Raw genomic sequence first — 22,380 nt, forward strand, 5'->3', positions numbered from 1 at the left:
TACGCCCAGAAAATACAGGGTATAAATTTTACACCAAAATTTAAATATTCCTGATATTATCCTTTCTAATAAAATGTTCCGGAGAGTCCTCCACTAATAATAGTCAAAAATAGAGGATTCAATGCAGATCTTCTGCTGTCAAAAGCCACGAGATCATCGAGATCATTGAGGCTCTGCGACGTAACAAAAGGTTCAGTTCAGTCCAAGTTTACAGAGTATAAGTCTGTGCAAGTTTATTAACAGCTAACAAAAATTTGAGTCTTAATTGAAAACAAAGGGGAAAACAAATGATCCATTTCAGAGCGCCTTCACTTCTTGGTATGCAGCACCAAGACAAGTGTATATTGGGCCATTTGCAGAAAATAGCCAGATATTTATTATCACGAGTATAAATATGATAAGTAATCAATACAAAATCAACAGAGCATCTTCCTATGGCAGATATATATGAAAATCTTTAAACTTCCATCATACAATTTATACATAAGATATATGTAGACTGCTTCCTTTCTATATATATATATATATATATATATATATATATAGAATCTATTTGATGCATCGAAAAAGGATAAATACAAGCCTGTTTCTGTTGACCGGTGCTCTATACAGTCTGGCTTATCCTTGATGCTTCCTAGTTTACACTCAAAAGAGTACAGAGTACAAATGTCTCGCTCCGCATGAAGTTATATTGCCGCTGCTTCAAATTGATTGCTATTCTGGATCATTCTCGTCACAAAGCTAGTGAGCATTCACAATCAGAACCCATTCTCACGGGTTTGCTTCCAGTCAAGACTTCAGTAGTTCATCGGTTAGGCAACTTTAAAACTCGATCCACGGGAATTATCAAATACTATATATAAATGGAAGCACGAGGTGCGAGATCACTGTATTAGTTAAAAGTCAACCAGGTGGAAGGTAATCGTGCGGAGTTGACGGGAGGCATCTGCCGGACATTCAAATCAACAGGCAACATTCGATATTCGATTTCTAGCTCTCTTAACACTCTGATCATTTCCTGGACCACGAGCTCTCTCCTCTGGAACCTCATCCCCATATCGTGATGATTGATACGGTGCTGCATCCAGATTGATATTTTCAAACGGTTCATGTCGTCCACATCTCTCAGAACGATCATAGGGTTTGGATGCCAGTGTTCTTTCTTACTCTCCATAAACCTGCAAAAGTTCACAGCAGATATGATCCTTATCAACTCAATTGGTTATATTTGTATCAACAGGTACGTAGGAAAGAAGTCTACTTTTTGGACTTTGTTAGAGGCTCTATCGGAAAATATACAAGAGATAGGAGAGATATTGACCCAACAAAAGAAACTACTGCATAAGAGTGAAGCTTACTTTAATATTCTTTCTTTCATGACAGCAAGCTTTTCCACTGGTGTAGCAACATGAACACAGAAGTCGATTGCGTCTCCCATATCTGGGCTGCGATAGTAATTGCTGATTGGTTTGGTAGCAAGAATACTGTTTGGGAAGTAAATCTTGAGGTTGTCATATCTCAGAAAGACTGTGGTCATGATATTCATTTCCTCGACAACTAACTGAAAGTCATAAAAGCAAATTTCAGCTAACACAGGAAAAACAAACTTGTAAAAAGGGGGAAAAAAAAAAGAAAGAAAAGTCAAATTTGTAACCTTCACTTTTTAACACTTACCTGAACTCCTTCCACCTCACAACGATCACCAACATCAAATGGATGCATCACAAATAAGAAAATTATAGCCTCAAAGATAGTCTTTAACGTATTCCCGAACATAAAAACTGCCAGAAGAAGCTGAGAGCTAAGAAAAACAAAGAAATGGGTTGTTGCAAGGCCCAGAATGAGAAGTGATAGAGCAAAAACAATAAAGCCCACAACGACATTGGCCATATTGTTGAGCTTGTTTACAGCCGTTTTTGTATCATTAAGTGTCAAAGCAAGAGCTCTGCGTTCTCTGAATGCATTGACCTACAGTGGAACAAGCAAAACGATTTAGACAGTTGTTTCCATTATGCACCTAAACAAACATCCTTAGAAAGATAATAGAAGTGTATTATCATTACCACCCAGTTTTTGAGGCACTTTCTGCTAATCCTGTCCTTCTCTTTTGCTCCTTCAAAGAGATTCATAGTCCTTTCAGCTTCCTCTTGCCTCATGAAACGCAGCAAATCTGACAAGTAGATGTACCTATCATGTAGCAGCATAACCAAGTTAATCGCTGATTGCTGCATGTAAGGAAAGCGAAACGACCAAAAGGACGTTATTTAATAACATCTCATTGCCTATTCTCTGACATAAATTGGTAATGCACGAGGAAATGATGGAATTAGAAATATAACATTTTTTTTTTAAAGAAAAAATTCTGAACATTCCCATTTGTCATCATGACACTCAATGGAACCTGCAGTTTCGCAAAATCTTCTAAGAATAAAATGCTGAAATTTCACTCGGTTCTGCTCCCTAATAAGACACGGAAGCAACAGCCTTACTGATATACACTCTGTCCAATTCAGCAGCAGAACTGATTGTGCAAGTATGAAAATGGACTTCTAGCATTTAATTAATTAACTATGAAAGGACAGTACCCACCATTTCAGAGAATTTTTTTTCTTTTATCAACACAATGTGGGTAAGAACCATCAATTCCTTTGTCTTTAACCACATCTTCAGACTTCAACAGACAGAAGGCAATAAGATAGGCTTGACTAGACCAGGTGCCCAAAGATAAATACATGCATGGATTACATTATTAGTGTATCAATCATGACGAGAGCAATACAAGGTTTGTCCATTGGAGCATTTGTAAAATTGGGTTGCTTTCAGATAGTGACAATTTAAAAGCATACAAGTAGCACTCACAGTGGACGATGTGTACCACCACCTAGACGTATTTGTGCCAACTAGGTTGTTATAAAGAAGGTAAAATTAACTTTGTAAAAACCGAAAATCAAACCTGTCAAAGGCAATAAATAACTGTTACTGTTGAACAAATCTGCTCTTTCGCTCAATTCTGAGCCATCTAAAACAATTATTGTCCCCCGCGAATGTTATATCAGCTAACATGCATATTGAAATTTCTTTTGTTCTCTTGTGAAGCGGTTAAAAATGTAAATAACGCGACTAACTATCACAAAAGAGGATTTTTCCATGGACAATTTAAAAGTGCTTAATCTACCAAACGTGTGTTAGCCAATCAGTTATCAGAACAAATTGAGATAAAATGAGATGCTCGATCTTACTTGCTACCAGGCCGGGCCACATTCTTGAAGATCTTCCTGGCCGCCACCTTCGCCTCGTACTCGCTCCTTATCTTCATAGTCGAATCATCCTCCCCGCCGGTCGCCTGCGGTATCTTCTCGTGAAGCGTCGTCAGCGTGCCGTATCTCACCATCTTCATCAGCCTCTTCATGTTCCACGCAGATATGTTCTTCTGGTTGAGCTTGTGCAGCTGATCGATCCTGATCACGTCTTCCTGCTGCTGCTCCTGCTGTTGCTGCTGCTGCTTCGACCCGCCGCTCCACGAGAGCTTGATGCCCCCGATCTGCCCGCTCTTCGGCACAGCGCCGCCCTGCCCGCCGACCCCGGCCGCCTGCCCGCTCTTGTTGGGAAGCGTGGCCGCCTTGAGGTCGTTCGGCAGGGTTGCCCCCGCGTTCTGGAGCTTCTGCAGATCGGCCATCATGCGGTCCTCCTCGTACTGCTCCTGCTGCGCCTCGATCAGCGGCGGCCCCGAGAGCGTCTCGACGACGTACTGATTGAAGAGAGCGTCCTGAATCCGGTCGAAGTAGGTGCTCACGTGGAACGACGACGCGAGCACCTTGAGGAGCAGCGTCTTGACGAGGCGGAGGAGCGTGGCGATGAGGAGGCAGACGAGCACTTTGGTCACGTAGGGGAGGGTCGTGCTGTGCGTCTCGCGCTCGACCTTCTTGTCGAACATGAAGTGCCAGGAGAGGAGGACGAGCCCGAGCCAGAGGCAGTTCTGCACGGCCTTGCGCACGCCGTAGACGAAGTAGAGCACGCGCTTGCGGAGGAGGAAGTTGCGCTCGAAGAAGAAGACGACGACGCGGATGAACCACCCGGAGACGAGGCGGCCGCAGATGAGGACGAAGCCGAGGAGCTCCCATTTCCACAGGTGGAGGTGCCACAGCGTCTCGTCCTGGAGAACGGGGATCGCGAGGTTGCACACGAGAGCCGCGACGATGAGGAGGAGGCTCAGCCACTGGAGGATGGTGAGCGCGCCGATCTTGCCGCGCTTGAACTCGTCGGGGATGTCGTCGTCCAAGAACGGGTCGTCCTCGTCTTCCTCGTTGCCGAGCATCCCCGACCGCATCATCCCCGATTTATTCGGCGTTCGCTCCGACCTCCTCTCGTTGTCGTTGCTCTTGATGTTGGTGCTGTTGGTGCTGTTCGCCGGCGTCGCAGAGCGCGGCGAGGGGTCGAGCAACCTCGACCGCGTCTTGACGCGCGCGAGCGAGGGGCTGCGCCGGAACTCGCGGTTCGAGCTCTGAGCCGCGGCCTCGGAGGCGGCGGCGGCCTCGGCGGCGGCGGCGGCGGCGGCGGCATTATGATCGCTGCGGTGCTCGCCGACGACCTCATCGTTGTCGGAGGAGGAGCCGGAAGTGGAGGTAGAGGACGACGAGGGTTTACAAGCGGAGGAGTTCTCCAGCGAGACGTACTCTCGCGAAGACGAGGAGTTGTGCTGCTTCCTGAGCTCGTCCGTCTCGATGTCCATATCCAGCGACACCTCCGCCCCGGACGCCCGCTGCTTCCGCAGGAACGAGCTGATGAGCCGCGACGGCGGGTCCTCGCCGCTCTCCGCCACCGGGTTCAGGTTCGGGCCCTGCTTCTGGTTATGACGATTCCTGAAGCTGAAGCCATTGCTTCCTCCACCCCCACCCCCGCCACCATTACCTCCTCCTCCTGCTGCTGCTGCTGCTGCTTCTCTCCAAAAATCGTAGCTCCCCTCTCTCCACAAGTTCGCGTTGGGGGCGGGCTCGCTCTTCGGCGTGGAGGAAGGGGTGGGCGGGTCGAACGGGCTGCGGCTGTTCCCGTCGATCTTCACCACGACCTCGTCGCGGTGGTGGTCGTCGACGAGCATCGGGCGATCCTCTTGCGCGTGCTCGAACGACGGGGCCCTCGACGAGGACGAAAACCTGCTCGACCCGCCGTACGAATGCTTCGGTTTCCGCAGCGAATCCATGGCCGGATCCACAATACGGGGTGACGATACTGCACTGCGGTACTAGCCTTCTTTTATAGTACTGGATCGTTCCAGAACATGGTAATGGGGGTGATGACGGAGAGAAGAGAAAAGAAGAGGAATTATTATAAAATAAACGGAGAGAGATACGCCCCATTGTTAGATTCACATTTTTTATTTGCATGATCATTAATGTTAGTTACCTTCTTTAATAGCTTTTTAACGGCATAAATAGTTTTATATGGGGAGCCATTAGAGACAGGGAAGCGAAGCTTAGAAAGGAAAGGACGGAGAAGGGCAACATGTGGAAAGGGCGGGCACTAGCAATAGAAAGTGGGAACTAATTAATAATGTCTCTGTCGCGCGACGTGGCAGAGCGAGCGATGTCGTTCTTTAGTTGTTGGAACAGATTATCTGACCCTCCTCGAGCCCTGTGCCAACGTTGGCCTAATATAGCCTCGGCTTCACGCTTGTTAAATTGCACCACTGGTCCCAAACTTTTCTCCCTCGAGTTTCATTCTTTTTAGCCTTCAAATTGCAAGCTCCACAATAGTCAGTTTCTAAATTTTCGAAACTTTTTTATTTTATATTTTATCTATATTTTCTATTTTAGCGTAAATTATTATTACTTGTATTTAGTATATTTTTATATCTATATAATTTTTATTCTATTGAAGTTTCAAATTTTTTAGATTAAAATGAAACGTCACGGTAAATTCAGGGACTAACGCTGCAATTTTCGCCCAGTTTAAGATGAAACGAGGGGTAATTTTGTGGGAAAAAAAGTATAGAGCAATGCTGGCCCCAGATATAAGTTGGTAGTTTGAACGATCGGTTTAGTTATACGAGGATCGCTTTAGTCAAACGTTGTCGTGTAGTGAGGGGCGCGTGGACGGTGAGATCTTGTTCGAGGTTTTTTGGACGGTGGATCACGATGCACGTAACACAGTGTGACGCGGTGTTCGCGGCGGGCGTAGCTAGTCGTCGCCTCAGCCCACGTTACGCGGGCCACTATAGCATTAAATAAAAAAAAAAAAAATCCGAAGGACGTCGACCAAATCCCTTTGTCGTTTCCAGTTTAAACTCCGATAATGGAATTAATTATTCGCCAAATCCGATTGTCGTTTCCAGTTTAAACTCTGAAAATAAAATTATCATTTATTACTGTTATTGTTATGCATGCAGCAACACACATCAAATATTATTGACACATTTATATCTCAGGGTAGTCGTTGGGTGCACCTTCTTACGTACGTAATAGAATTTGAATAAATATTATATGCACATCGTACTTAGCAGGTGTGCATGAGAGGAAAAATTTTAGACTGCAACGGATATATTAGTGACGTAGCGTAACAAATCAATCAAATTAATTATTTTAAAAATATATGTCCCATCATGATTGTAAAAAAATATTTTTATTGTACTTTTGTTTGAAAAGAATGAATATGATTGGCTTGTTATTAATGATGTGGTGCAAGTGTGACAGTGTAGAATTCCTCGCACGAGAGAATTATCTTGGATGCGTTTTGGATACGTGCTTGCTTTTGATAGGGATATTAAAAGGGGCCTATGCGAAAAGTTAAAAAGAAAAAATAATTTCAAACAAATTCTTCAACATTTTAAATATATCATAGATACCTCTCTAAAATTGTTGCCAATTTTTTAAAAGTTTAAATTACAAAGTAACCTATTTACACCTCACAGTAGTTAATTATCATATAAGTTATAACTTTTAAGTCCAATTCATGTCACTTGGAATAGCTTTTTTAAATTTAGAAAACACAAAATTGTACAAGTAAAAAAAATCAAAGCAAAAACTGTAAGAATATAAATTTGAAATAAAGATATATATAGTAATATAAATCAAAACTAAAATAGAAAACTACTGTACTATATTAAATATTATAAAGATTTAAAAGGTGATCAAAGTAAATTATAAAAAATATAAATATGAAATAAACTCATAGTAATATAAATCGAAGCTAACATAAAGAATTACTAAACACCTTCTACAATATTGTGAAAATATTTAAAAAATCTAATAAAAAGTATATAGTTCTTCCATTTGAATTAAACAAATTAAATGAATATATATTAACTAAATGAAATAAAATAAAGGCACACTAAATTATTCAAAATGAAAATATATTAAAATAATTAAGTTAAACTAGGTTAAGTCAAAAAAACACCTACATGTACATTTGTAGTTTATAAATATAAAAATTATATTCTTATTCTCTCATAGACTAGAATTTGCTTAATTATTTTATTAATTTTTAAATATTTAAAAACCTAAAATATTTTTTTAATTCCTAAATTATATGGTGTAAAATGTAACCATGCAATAGAGTATGGATAGTATTTTATATAAATTTAAAATGTTTATACAGATTATTTTTAGTTGCTTATGAGCCAATTAATAGTTGGGTCTGTATCATATTTCACTTCCACATAAATTTATCCGGTGGATTTGGAATGGACCTAATTTTGTACTTATTATTATACCAATTGATTTTTTCAAATGTGATTATATAGCCCAATTGATAGTATCATACGTTTAATTAATTAGACAACTTTATATAAATAGTAAATTTAGTTCTATTTATACTACCATTCTATTTCATAGTGAGCGATGCTTGCTTGAAACAATCAACCAACTTTCCAATTTAAATCTAGAACAATATTAACACAATGTCAAAGTTACATGAGAGAAATTTAATACCATGTAAATTTAATAGAACAATATTAACACAATGTCAAAGATACATGAGGGAAAATTAGCTTCTCCATGCCACCTAGCTTTCACTCATTTGTATTTCAATTCTTTTTGTTAGTTCAATTAACATTTCCATTAAATTTATATGATTCAGATGAATAAACTAATCGAATTTGCCTCCACCGTTGGATGGGAGGGGGCATACATAGCAAGGCGTCCTCCGCCGTTGATTAAAATATTACACATCAATTGGAAAAACAAAAGACAGAAAAATTTAAATGGGCCTACTTCAAATGGGCCAGATGTATGTTCAAAGTTTTGCACTGGGCCTGCATTAGATCTTAACGGTAAATGTTTAGTCCAGGGTCCCATGTGTGTCTATTTGCATCAATCTAAAACACGAATCAAAATGCAGTTTGGACGGCTCGCTTAACAGTGTAAATTACTAGGACAAGATAAAATTATGCGGACGTGAGATACGTTGCTTACGGAGTACGCTTTCGCTTTCCCGAGTCCTGTAACGGTCATCAGTCATCACCCTGCCTATATAAGGAGAGGAGCAGGCGCGGTGGGCGATCGTTTTGAAAGAGGGAACGAGAGGGGAGAAGCGAGAGGAGGGCGAAGGGTTCGCAGCGAGAGAGAAAGGGCTCCTGCTTCTCTCTTGCGAAGCTCTTTCGCCATGGCCGATGATCCATTCAAGATCCCTTCTCTTCTCCCGATCTCCGGTTTCTCTCTTTGGAAGCGCATTCTCCATGACCGATGAACCCTTCAAGGTAAGGTCCCTTCTCTTCCTCCGATCCCTTCAAGGTAAGGTCCCTTCTCTTCCTCTGATCTCCTTTTTTTCTCGTTGGAAGCGCTTTCGCCATGGCCGATGATCCCTTCTAATGTCCCTTTCTTCGCTCCTCCGATCTCCTGTTTCTCTCTTTTGAACCCCTTTTGCCATGGCCGATGATCCCTTCAAGATCCCTTGCTTTTCTTCTTCCGATTTCGGGGTTGATCGCCTCGGAGGGTGGAAGAGGTGGGGAATGCGAAGGATTTGCAGCGGGGGAGAGAAAGGGCTCCTGCTTCTCTGTGTCGAAGCGCTTTCACCATGGCCGATGATTCCCTCAAGAACCCTCGCTTATCTTCTTCATCTTAGCGGCGGATAGGGTTCTTGATCGCGTCCTTCTTACCGCGACTGGTGATACTCAGGTAAGCACTACCCCTAGACCCCTCACTTCGCTTCCTCCGATCTGAGCAGCGGGTAATGTTCTTGATTGTCTCCTAAGAATCGCATGGAGCAACATGAGGTAAATGTGATCTCTCCCTCCAAGATCATTCGTTTCTCTTCTTCCAAAATCAGTGTCGTGTCAGGTTTGCGTTATCTGTTTTTTCTTCCGAAATCACTGTTTCGTCATGGTTTCTGAATCGCTGATCCATCAAGCATTCAACTAGTTCTAGATCACCTCTTGTGAATATTGATAAGCGAAATGCAAGTGAGCGATCTTTCATTTAATTGTGTTATCGACCTACATGGAGAAATTCATTGGTAGGGTTAGGGTTCCGTTGGTTTGTTTTATGGATTTCTCCATCCCACTATTTAATATTTCGATAATGAGGGTAGAAGCCTAATGCTACCATCTGGGGAGAAAAAAAAAGAAGAAATAATGGAAGTTTTAAGTTGCCGCCATGTTAACATCTTCCTTTGGGAGATTACATGGGCAAATGCGGGCCTATATTGGTATTGCAAAGTGGGTAGTGTCATTTGGAATTGCACAATGTCATTGCTTAACGTGAGCTTCTCCACTGGTGTTGGCTGGTTATCTAGTAGTGGTCTGACTCAGAAGGCAGTAACCTGCAACTGAGCCAAAACTAACATAATTGCTCGAATGAACAGCCCATTGTTAAATCTTTGTAGGGATATCATTTCTCAATCTTTATAATTTTTTTTATCATTATTTATTTACTGAGGATGGGAACAGGGAAGTTGCTGTCTGGATAAAACTATGGAAGCTTTAAGTTGCATGTACCTCGTCTCTGTTAAATTCAGAGATGCCTTGGTGCCGCTACTCCTCTTGGATCTGCATCCGGATGTAAACTCGACAATTTTTAAAAATTCTTTCTACCCCCTTGCCAATAGTCTTGGAGAACTTGAGTCTTCTTCACGGATTGCAAGGTGGCTAAAGCCATTTGGGATTGCGGTTCCTTTGATGCCAGCTGTTTCTCTGGTGGTTGGCTTTCGGAAGGCAGTAACCTCCAACCGAGCCAAACTAACCAACTACTTGCCCTAAATTTTCTCAGGGAAATAAATGAGTCCAGAAACCCTGATTAATAGCACCTGGTAAAATAGATGAAAGCTTAAAGTTGCACTCTGCATTAAATTCTCCCTTTGAAAGATGTTTGGGCATACTCCGTCCTTTCAGTGTCTTGGCTTGCCCATGTGAACTTCATATCATTTCGGATTCTTGCCGCCCCCTCTGCAATCTTATGGAAGGTTTTGAGTAGGGCCCTTTCAATTTGCATTATATTATCATTCTCTGTTCCTTTGGTGCCAGCTGGTTATCTCGTGGTTGCCTCTTGGAAGGCAGTGACCTGCGACCGAGTCAGATTAACCTATTACTTGCTCTAAATTTTCTCGGGGAAACCAGAACTTACTCTGCCCTGCAATGCGTTCCCCATGTAAGCTTCATACCATTTCGGATTCTTGCTGCCTGTGTTTTGCAAATATTCCTGGAGATTCGAGTATCTCTATATAAAATTGCTAGGTGGCTAGAGCCGTTTCAGTTTGCTTTGTCTCACCACTCTATCTGTGCTTCTCCTCTGGTGCCAGCTGGTTATCCTGTGGTTAGCTCTTGGAAGGCAAGCTGCAACCGAGCCAAATTAAGCTATTACTTCAAACTTTCTCAGGGAAACCAATGAGGCTGGAGGCAAATTATACCACCTGAAAAAACAGATAAAAGTTTAAGTTGCCCTATGTGTTAAATTCAAAGATGGCTTGGTGCGGCGACTCCCCTTGGATATGCATGCCGACGTAAACTTGACAATTTTTTAAAATTCATTCTGCCCCCTGCCAATAGTATTGAAGAACTTGAGTCTTTCTTCATGGATTGCAAGGTGGCTAAAGCCATTTGGGATTGCGCTTCCTCTGCTGCCAACTGTTTCTCTGATGGTTGACTCTCGGAAGGCAGTAACCTGCAACCAAGCCAAACTAACCAATTACTTGCCCTAAATTTTCTCAGGGAAATAAATGAGTCCAGAAATCCCTGATTGTAGCACCTGGTAAAATAGATGAAAGCTTAAAGTTGCACTCTGCGTTAAATTCTCCCTTTGAAAGATGATTTGGGCATACTATGTCCCATGGGAACTTCATATCATTTCGGATTCTTGCTGCCCCCTCTGCAATCTTCTGGAAGGTTTTGAGTAGGGCCCTTTCAGTTTGCATTATATTATCATTCTCTGTTCCTCTGGTTCCAGCTGGTTATCTTGTGGTTGGCTCTTGGAAGGCAGTGACCTGCAACTGAGTCAGATTAACCTATTACTTGCTCTAAATTTTCTCGGGGAAACCAGAACATACTCTGCCCTGCAATGCGTTCCCCATGTAAGCTTTATTCTATTTCGGATTCTTGCTGCCCGTGTTTTGCAAATATTCCTGGAGATTTTGAGTATCTCTATGTAAAATTGTTAGGTGGCTAAAGCCATTTCTGTTTGCATTGTCTCACCACTCTATGTGTGCTTCTCCTCTGGTGCCAGCTGGTTATCTTGTGGTTGGTTCTTGGAAGGCAGTGACCTGCAACTGAGTTAGATTAACCTATTACTCGCTCTAATTTTTCTCGGGAAAATCAGAGCATACTCTGCACTGCAATGCGTTTCCCATGTAAGCTTCATACTACATCGGATTCGTGCTGCCTGTATTTTGCAAATATTCCTGGAAATTTCAGTATCTCTATATAAAATTGCTAGGCGGCTAGAGCCATTTCGATTTGCATTGTTTCATCACTCTACGTGTGCTTCTCCTCTGGTGCCAGCTGTTTATCCTGTGGTTGGCCCTTGGAAGGCAATCTGCAACCGAGCCAAATTAAACTATTACTTCAAACTAGGAAACCAATGAGGCTGGAAGCATATTATACCACCAGAAAAAACAGATAAAAGTTTAAGTTGCCTCTGTGTTTAATTTTCCCTTTTAAAGATGGCTTGGGTGTACTCTGCTCTTCAGTACCTTGCCCATGTATTATTGCAATATCTTGCTACCTATCTACAAATTCCTGAAAATCCTGGGTATATCTTCATAAATTGCAAGGCGCCAAGAGCCATTTTGGATTGCTTATCACTTTATGTGGGCTCCTTCGGTGTCGACTGGTTATGTTGTGGTTGGCTCTTGGAAGGCACTAACCTGCAGCCTTGCCAAACCAAAATATTACTTGCTTAACTGGTGGCCCACTTTTGAACCTTTGTATCATAATCTCAAGGGAACCTGAGATCCCTATTGCTGCGACCAGGAAAAATCTCATGAAGCCTGGTTAATTTCGTAGTTTGAAAAATTAGAAGATGATTTGGAGTGGACTTCTCCCATTTTAAAAACTTAAATGTTGTTTCAGATCTTGCTGCCCCTTCTATAGAAGGAATGAATATATCTTCATGGATTACAACTCTGGGTGGTCTGCATGATGTTAGTAGTTAATGTTCACTTCTCCTATTTGTCAGTATCTTGTGGTTGGCTCTCGGAAGGCAGTAACTGCAACCGTACCAAACCAATGTATTATTTGCTCTACTTCCAGGCTGTTGCTTGGAAAAATTTCTGGAAGCCTAGTTATTTCTTACTTTGGAAGATGAATTGGGCTGGACTCCTCCCAAATGTGCTTTTTTAAAATCTTTCGTATCATTTCAGATTTTTGTCACCCCCTCTGTAGTACTCCTGAAGGTGTTGAAATATATCTTCAGGGGCTTCGTTTTTTGCAGGATGCAATGCTGGCCCTTGTGGGGGTACCTTGCACCATAGTTGTTCCTTCAAGGGTAGCATCCTCGAAGCTATATCTGTACGGAAGTTATACTCTGCATGATCTGCGTTGTTCCTTCAAGGGTAGCATCCTTGAAGCTAGATCTGTATGGAAGTTATACTCTGCATGATCTGCGTTTTTTAAGGGAAGGTTTCTCTCTTGTAAAGTATTTTGGGACTCTAAATATGTATTAGGGATAATATCTAATATACCCTTCAAAACTTCAAAAATATCTAATATACCCCTAGTTGACCAAAATGGTCTTATTGATTTTCAAAAATCCCTTCAAAAATTCCCAAACCCCTAGGGATTACTAATGTAAATTGGGGTTTTGAAGGGTATTTGGGTAAGTTCAGGGTAAATTCGAAAATTTTGAATAGTAGTCATGGCTAAATAAGCAAAAGACCCGTATTAGGTTGCATTTCCTTGGTTTTTATTTTTGCTTAGTGATCTGTTCTTATATTACAACCCTGGTTTATCAATACCTGATTGCTGAGTTAAATAAATGAATCTCCTTTGTTCAGAGAAAAAAAGAATCTAAGACTTTGTCCATCCTAGAGGTTCGGTTTAGATCTTTTGTGCTAACTTAAAGAGCTTCAGTAAGTTGTTTTCTTGCTGCTAACAGGAGCTGGGCATCAAGGCATTAAGAGCCAAAATTAGACTCTTCCTGGTCCCGGTGCCCTGTGGAATTGCAAAGGTCAACAAGTTCTCTAAGAAGCACTAGAAAGCGTCAACAAGTTCTTCGCCCCATTGTCCTGGGGACATGCTGGTGTGGCTATGTTGAACTGGTAACAAATGCAGCAATCTGCCTTATATACAGGTGGAGAAAATGCTGCTTCAGACATTGCTTGCTTTTCTGACAGTTTTGACTGGTGGATCATGAAGTTTTTTATAAAACTGCGATGAGGATGGGGTATAATTTTTTCCCGATCTTTACTTACTATCTGTAAGGTTGTGCTTTCTTGCTACTTTCTTACTGAGCTATGTGGTTCTTGCTGCTATGCTGGAGTAATTAGTCTGTTTTCATATCTGCATCTTATGTTTCAGTGTTTAATACTTTAATGTGTTATTATATTGATAAAATAGAAGTTTTTAGTTTTTATTTTGAATGGCAAATTTTGCTTCCTTGCTAATTTCCTATTGAATTTGTTGATTCCTGCCAATAAGCTGGAATAGTTAGTCTTTTCTGTATCTACATTTCTGGTGATTTTTGGTGTTAACTGTATTTGGATGTGAGTGAGTACTATAGGGTTTTTTTTTCCTTTGTTGCGTATTGTATTTTGAAATACAAATTTTCATTCGGGCTCGCACTGTTACTTTCTGTTCGTAATTGGATTTTCTTTTTTTTCTCCATTGATGGTAGAATAAGAGGATAATTGGTTATTCTAAAATCTTGCTGCGGTTCTATAACATCTGTAGGCAATTGGTTATTAGATAAATGCATGAAAATAATGTATAACTTTTATTTTCTGCTCTTTTAAAGAACTAACAATTTTTTTTTCTTTGAGAGAAACGTAGCAAGCTATCACCTTCGTTCTTTTTTTTTAAAAAAATGAACTAAACTAGAAATATGAAGCAAACTAGACTTCGAATTTGGGACCTTGGGTACCAACCATAAAACCATTAGCCAACTGTGCTAGGCACGATCGGCTTTTGAACAATTAATCATTATATTGGATTTTTATTGGTTGAGTTGAAGAACTAATCATTATTCACTAGCTCCTGAGTTGAGATAATGAATTTGCTTTTACAGAGTCAAAAAAAAAAAAAAGCAAGGTTGTTCTGACCTAGAGGCTCAGTTTGGATCACTGCATCGTGCTAAAGGTGCCAGCTTCAAACAATGACTTCGCGAGGCATAACTGAACCCTTCTTGGCCCCATTGCACTGGGAACTTGCAAGTTTGCGTCAACAAGTTATTTGAGAAGCACAATGATGTGGCAACAATTTCTCGGCCCCACTGCCCTGGGGACTTGCTGGTATGGCTATGTTGAACTGGTAACAAGATTCAATAATTTGACCCATGGAGGTAGAGGTAATGTTGCTCCCTACATTTTTCTGCTTTGTTGGTGATGGTTTTGACTGACGGATGGAATACTTGTAAAGTTTTGCTAATTTATTAGTTTTTCTACATTGGAAAGTAATTTTATTCCTATCTCACACTTTCTCAAAACAGCTGTCAGGATTATTATTATTTCAATCTGAATTTAGATCAATTGTTGCAGCTCAGGAGAGTGGCATTTCTTGCGGCTTAGTAAGATGGTGCTTTTCGCAGGCCAGATTTATTAATATGTTGTGTCTTAAGATTAATCAGAAGATTGCCTGGACTTGAATAATTCCATGCTAGGTAAAAAGAATAAATTATTTTTATTACAGACTATTTACCTCTGTTAACAGGTTTTGTAAAATTTAATTTCTTTACTATAGCTATTAACATTTAATTTCTTTACTATAGCTTATTCATTTTTTTTTTCCTTTCGCATGTTAAAAGTTTCTTATCAAAACCATGCTTTTTTCCTAGCTCTTCTTGCTAAAATCCAGTCCACTTATCTCTTTTCTATTTCCTCCCATCCCAAATTCAACAGTTTTTTACTAGCCAAATGTTGGAGAGTTTCAACAAATTTCTTCCACTTCTAATGCTCCTCCTGCCTTTTCTCATTTCCATTCATTGAAATCCTTATTTTAAGACATTTTTTCTCCTTCCACCTATCACCTTGTTCAGACCATATATCCATCCACATGATACAGAGTAACAGAAGGCTAATATGACATTTTTTTTTATTGAAACATTTGTACAGAGGACATGGATTATTAGAAGATTCAATAATATATATCACAATTCAATGCAAAAAATTGTTCTCTCATATACATTCTAAACTATTTCATTATTCTTTGAGAAATTAATCTTTTTTAATATTATTTGAAACATTTTAGGCTATTCTGTCATTATTTGAAACATTTTAGGCTATTCTGTAGATTTGTATAAGTTATTTGAATAGAGAAGTAAAACCCTAATTCAATCTAGCTAGGAATCAAGAAAGGATGGATAAAATTAACAATTTTTGTCGCTAGATTTGGTTTCTGGTAATTACATGCACGTTTTACATGTTTATAAGGGTTTTACATGTTTATAAGGGATTGATAAGATTAACACTTTTCCCCTTACATGTTTATATTACTGAAACTTTTCCAAATAAGTCATATGGTTTATCCTTATTTAAGAATTCTATTCATGACTGGTGCCAGATTTCTTGTTTCAGTGTATCTTGAGTTTTCCAGTTAGATATATGCTCCTGTGTGTCTGTTGCAGCAACTATGTAAAATTTATGTACAATTTGTTCATATAGTTTAGGGTGACCTCCTAGTACGTGTTGCAGAAGGTTCCTGTGGGCAATCAGCCGTACATGTCTTGCCTGCTTGCACCGGTAACACCTGCCATGCCGGCGAGGGCACGTGGACGCAAAGTGTGGATCACCACAGAATACGCATGGTCTGTACTCGGCAGTTAACATTATGTTATCTTAAAATAAACTACTATAGAAGCGACTTTACTAATAATTGGGTGAAACATCCTTTTTGACTTAAATAGTAACAATCTTGGTGTTTGGCCCATGCTATAAGCTCATCATGTTACTTCCCAATCAATCGTAGAGTAAGTACTGATGCCCTTGTATCTATTTATTTAGTCTGATCCATTTCTATCTTGATGCTTATATTTTGTTTTACTCAAATTGTGCCTGGCAGGTGCAGATTCAAGCTTGTGGCTTGCATTGTGCCAGTGTGCATGTGCATACATGGAAATGACAATTACAAAAGGTATTGATGATTTAGATTTCCCACTTAGGGTCTGTTTGGTTCACCGTAAAACTATAAAGAATAATTTTCGGTGGGAAAAAAAAATTTACGCTCTTTAACGTTTGGTTTATAGAAAAAGAAAAATAGTTTTTCAGACATGCTTGTTTGTTGAAAGAAAACGATTGAATGAAAAATAATTTTATATATATTTCTTCTATTATATATTATGTATTATCTATATAAATAATATATTATGTATTATCTATATAATTAAAATTTATATATATATATATATATTATTATCATCATCATTATCTATATCTATAAATTAAATATATTAAAAGATATATTCTATAATATTATATAATATAATAAATATAATATGATATAGTAACATATATATAATATAGTATATAATATATAAATATATGTTTATAAATAAAATATTATATAATAGTATATTAATACAAAGAGAAAAAGTGGGTAAGTGACTCTCTTTTGGTTTTCGTTTTCTACCGAAAAACAACAGAAAACGGAAACTTCAATTTTTTCCCAAATCCGTAAAAATACTTTTACAAAAAAATTATTTTACGTCAAAACCAAACAAGCAGAAAAGCATTTTTCATACCGAAAAAATACTTTTACAAAAAAATTATTTTACGTCAACACCAAACAAGCAGAAAAGCATTTTTCATACCGAAAACAATTTTTGACGTTGTTTTGCGCCGAACCAAACACCCCCTTAAGTTCCCTAATTCTTTGGTGCACTGGTACGTCATTGGTTCTGAAACATGGTAAGATGATTTAGCATAATATGAAAAACTTAGAGAAAAATGTCTCTAGTATTCATGATCTTAGTCTGCTTTTCTCTTCCTGCCTAATTTCATTGTGGATCTCTCTTGAATGCATCAATTACCCATGCGTGGTAGCCCTATAAAATTTAATTAATTGTCAATTTATCATTTCGTGCCACCATTAGTGTGACCTCTGGAAGCGTATTTTGCCTGTTTCCAGCAGTTTTGAACGAAAGTGTCGTATATAATTGCTATTACCCAGGATGGATTGTCTAAAATTCCCTCAGTAAACATAAACACGTTGTCACGCTTAGTTGACCAGATCAAATTTAGGTGCATTAATTAGAGGATCCAGTGCGCTTTTTATTTTGAATGGATTTAGCTCAAATTTGGCTGAGGTACGTTTTTCCTCAACATTTTTGTTGAAATATTTTATAGGTTGGATTTTGGATCCGATCAGGTTTTGTTCGCTAGCAAACTAGTTTAGTTTTCTGGATCTGTTTTTTCATTTCTTGTAATGTATGTATGTATATATATATATATAGAGTTTGGTCGCTTTATCTAACAAATAGTTTGGTTTCAGGATCTTCCAATCATTTTATGCAGAGGAGAGTGATGCATGAAGATGGTTGTTTTTACCAGAATACAAATAGGGTAAAAAAAGTGTGAGACTCTTTTATAGGTTCATTTCGAAAAGATCCCTCAACTTCGTACTTTTTGATTGAGACTCCTTGACTTCCTAATTCACTTATAATTTTATCAAATTTTATGATTTTAATCACTTTTTAGTGAATGAAGCTGAAATAATTAATGATTAATCGCTAATTTAACCACAAATTTTACCAAGACTTTTAACTTAAAGTAACTAGAATAATTTAGTTCCAAAAATTTGAAAGTTAAAGGGCTTCTCAATCCAAAAAAGAATAAAAATTGAGGGGTCATTTTAGAATCGCCTATAGTACGTGGAGGTTTCCATACATTTTTACCATAAGAATGAGATATATCATGTACTCGGAATAGGTCTATGAGTGCACCTCATCATCTCACGGTGGTATTGTATAAGGCAACTTGCGTGACTTGTTATAACATGGCACCTTGGGTGTCAAACAGGTATGAACATTATTTTTGTTACACATTGTGCATGTGCTGCAGATGGACTTCATTGTAATAACTTATTCCTGTTTGCTTGTAGTTTGAAATTGCATGTAATACTCCTTGCAGAAATGCAACATTGCATATATATCCCTTCAATGTTTATATTTGTATGTGCCAATAGAATATGTATATATTTGCATCCATGCGCCCATAGCATGATGGTATGGTTGATGTGCAAATAAATACAATTTCCAACAGCGCTACTTCCGAACTTGCAAATACTATGTAGACGTATATGCAATTTCAACATTTTGCAGGGTTATATATGTACAAAATACCCAACATTAATTTATTGCTCTTTGAGATCTGAATCAACATTAGTCCTCTTCGGTCATGATTTCAAATGGATTTCAGGGAGTTTGTTGACATGCCAACTATAATTCAGGTGAATAGTGGTATTTGCGTTTATTCTGTTCAAATATGTTATTGATTACATATTCTGTTTTAAATAGTGGTATTCAGGATATTTACAGTTTGGAATGATATAATATCTTTTTACAAATGGTTTCCATGCTGCTGTAGACTCATTGCTGTCTGTTGTAACAGTAGTCGGCACACCTATATACAAACCCGTTGGTATAAACCTTTCAGCGTAGCAGCTCTATAGAAGCAGTTTTGGCTGCTAATACACATCATTATTTTCAAATTGATTTGTCTTTTCCATAAAATATTTGCAACTTGCTGAAATTTATATCTATGGATTGGGATGAAGTAGCTGGTTGCTATCTTTAGTTGCTTTTCTGTACTTATTTGTATAGGATAAGAAACTGGTTGTATCTATGATAGCTTTTGTGCACTCTATGGTATAGGATAAGCTAACTGCTGCTTTTTTTCAAAATATGAGACCATCAAGTTAAGCTGCAGGAGAAGGCTTTGTTATTAAATATAAAAATTATATAAATATCGTTTTCTAACAGCTTAACCTTTTAGAGTACAACGGTTGTTTCACATAGTATCAGAGCATGAGATCCTGAGTTCGAGTCATGTCATTGCTTAGGATACATTTGTCTGGCGCAGAACAATGTATTAAATAACAGGTTAATTAAAAAAACGTTCCCACTTAGTTTTTATGTTTTTCTAGAGGTGCATATGTTGTGAAAATTCCACCATTAGAGCTAGTTTAAACTATATCTTTCAAGTTGTGTTTTAAAGCTAGTTTAAAATTCCCTTGCTCTGCATTTTTCCTTATTTTGAAGCGACTTTCTAAAGCTAGTTTTAAACTTTTGATAGGATTTAATTCCCTTATCTTTCAAAAGTGGGGAAAAAAACAGGCAGTGTAAAATACGGTAATCTTCGTGTATGCCAATTTTTGTTTACAATAATTATTATTAGGATTTTTTAAGATAATACATAAAAGTTGTATCGTAATTTTTTTTAATTCTTGGGCTGGATTATTACATTAGGTTTTCTTATTGTTTTTTCTTATATCTGCTTGGAGTGTTTCCAGATATATTCTTCAAAATATTTGGATGCGTATACTTCCAAATCTAAAGCTTACTGCATAATACTTTTGGCAGTAATATCTCCATTTGTTTGTCCATACGAAAGTGCTAAGAGACTGGACATAAATATCTAAGTTAAGGGCGTGTTTGGCTCGCTTCTTTTCACCCTGGATTCGGAATTAGAATGGTGAATTCGTTTGTTTGTGGGTGTTTGGTACGCGGGAGTTTCATTTCGATTCCGATTTCCGCGTAGAATGGGAATTTTTCAATTATCCCTTTTTTCAATCTGGTCTAGAAGGTTGGATTGGATATTTATTCGGATTAAATTTATTTTTTTAATTTTTTAATTAAAATATGAGTTTAAATTTAGACATTAAAATTTTAATTTGAACTTGAATTAAAAATTAAAATTAAATTTAATCAAGTATTTCGAATCTAAGTTATGAATTTGAATTAAAAATTAAAATTTAATCAAGTATTTCGAATCTAAGTTATGAATTTGAATTTAAATTAAATTTTAATTTATATAAAGTTTTATTCAAATTTTATTTAAAACTTAAATTAAATTTATGGATTCAAATATAAATTTAAATTGTAATTTTAGAGTTTGAATTTGAATAAATGAAAATTTAGTTTTATATTTCGAATTATTCACTAAACTTCAAAGTTTAATTTTTTTTAAAAAAAATAGATACATCATTTCAAAATTTTTGATGTGAAATTTTAATATTTAATTTTTAATTTGAATTTAAATTAATATATTATAAAGATAAAGTTAATATATTAATCTGATTACGTTTTTTATATTTATTTGAACCAAACACCGATAATGGGAATGATTTATTCCGATTCTGATTCAGGTGATACATCAAACAGAATTAGATAATGAGTCATTCCGATTCCAATTCTAGCTTATTTCGATTCTAATTCTGATTCCGATTTTGACTTCGAACCAAACACGCCATAAGAGTCTATCTGATGTACTATTTGATAGCAAGAGTCCAGTTATGGTGCTTGTAAAAGCACTAAGCACTTGGTGTTTGTAAATGTTTTACCGTTAGATCTACTCCTTTGATCATTTTCAATTGTTAAATTATACTATTCAACCAACCACCCATTCAATTATAGGGGGTTCATATTATCCTAATCTTACATCCCTTAATTCAATGGTCAAAAATTTACAAGCACCAATAACTTAGTATTTTTAAAAGCATAAGAGTTGAATTTTTTATAGCAAATAATTATTATTTATTATTAACTTTTTAGTCGTTGGAATCATAATAATACTACCATCCAGTAGTGAACCTTAATCACTCAAGAGCTAAAAGGATGTAAACACTTCTTTTGCTATCATATATATTCTAGCTAATACACGTTTATATGGGCTATTTCACTATTTATAAATGCAAATGCTAACTTTTGCGGGTACTGATGAGTAGGCTATATTTGTAAGTACACTTCTTTAAGCTGCGTTTGGGTAGGGAATTAAATTTTCAGAAATAATTTTTATTATTCTTGAGAACAGATAGAATATTTCAATATAAATTGGAACCATTGTAAATTTACATTTCGATGCATTCAATGATGTTCTGCAGGATATCTTTTATAGAATTTGGGTAAAATATTTAGAACAATGTCTAAATATGTTTTAAAAATAAATAAATAAATTTATATTAGTATATTTAATTTATTTTATATAATAATTTATTTTATGTAATTTATTCATAATATATGTAATGAATAATATCCTTATAATTTTAATTAATAATACTGTAAATTTCAATACAAATTTAAAAGAAATATTTAATCTATGAAAAAATAATTATATATATAGTATATAATACTTTATTTTTTTCATTAAATATTAATATATGAAATAAAAAAATTAATAAAATAAATAATATATCAAATTTAATTAATTATTTATACTATATAATAAGATTTAAGTAAAAATATACTATCATAAAAGTAATATTTATATTAATATATGTATTTATATATCTATTTCTAATAAAACAAAGAGAAAAATAAAGTTATTCCGGAACAAGTTGTTCCACCCAATCTCTTCATTGTTTGGATACAATCATACAAATTGAGGGACTTTCTCTTTTTATTCCAGGGACATTCTCCAAACTAATTAAACACAGCCTTAAGTAATACTTACATATGTAGTACAGTTGGTTGAGTATAAATGCAATATGCGTACATCGAGTTTTATGTTTTTCAAAAATGCCCCAACTAGGCCATTTTGAAATAGGCTTTTGAATTTTATTTCTGTTAGAAAGTAGGTTTGGGTCGGAGCGGTACG

The 22,380-nt window shown here is 37.4% G+C and overlaps 1 protein-coding gene and 2 long non-coding RNA genes across 19 annotated transcripts; 2 read left to right on the forward strand and 1 right to left on the reverse strand.

Annotated features, from left to right (window-relative positions):
- LOC109714147 (mechanosensitive ion channel protein 5-like) lies at positions 97-5,659 on the reverse strand. The gene is made up of 5 exons (XM_020238606.1): positions 3,240-5,659; positions 2,064-2,187; positions 1,675-1,968; positions 1,359-1,561; positions 97-1,178 (listed from the first exon to the last, which is right to left on the reverse strand). The coding sequence occupies exons 1-5, from the start codon at positions 5,195-5,197 to the stop codon at positions 893-895; spliced, it is 2,865 nt and encodes a 954-aa protein (XP_020094195.1). The 5' UTR covers positions 5,198-5,659; the 3' UTR covers positions 97-892.
- On the forward strand, positions 8,507-18,117 carry LOC109714265. Of its 17 annotated transcripts, XR_002217295.1 has the most exons (6): positions 8,507-8,689; positions 8,771-13,802; positions 14,643-15,233; positions 16,264-16,376; positions 16,476-16,538; positions 16,631-16,870. It is a non-coding gene; the product is annotated as an uncharacterized LOC109714265 (long non-coding RNA). The 17 variants fall into 17 exon arrangements; XR_002217286.1 differs by adding an exon at positions 18,059-18,117 and having other exon boundaries at positions 14,643-16,538; positions 16,631-16,702; XR_002217292.1 differs by having other exon boundaries at positions 14,643-16,376; positions 16,631-16,871.
- LOC109714266 lies at positions 18,159-20,006 on the forward strand. Its single transcript, XR_002217298.1, has 2 exons — positions 18,159-18,585; positions 18,668-20,006. It is a non-coding gene; the product is annotated as an uncharacterized LOC109714266 (long non-coding RNA).

The sequence above is a fragment of the Ananas comosus genome, linkage group 8 (genome assembly GCF_001540865.1).
Source record: "Ananas comosus cultivar F153 linkage group 8, ASM154086v1, whole genome shotgun sequence".
Lineage (NCBI taxonomy): Eukaryota > Viridiplantae > Streptophyta > Magnoliopsida > Poales > Bromeliaceae > Ananas > Ananas comosus.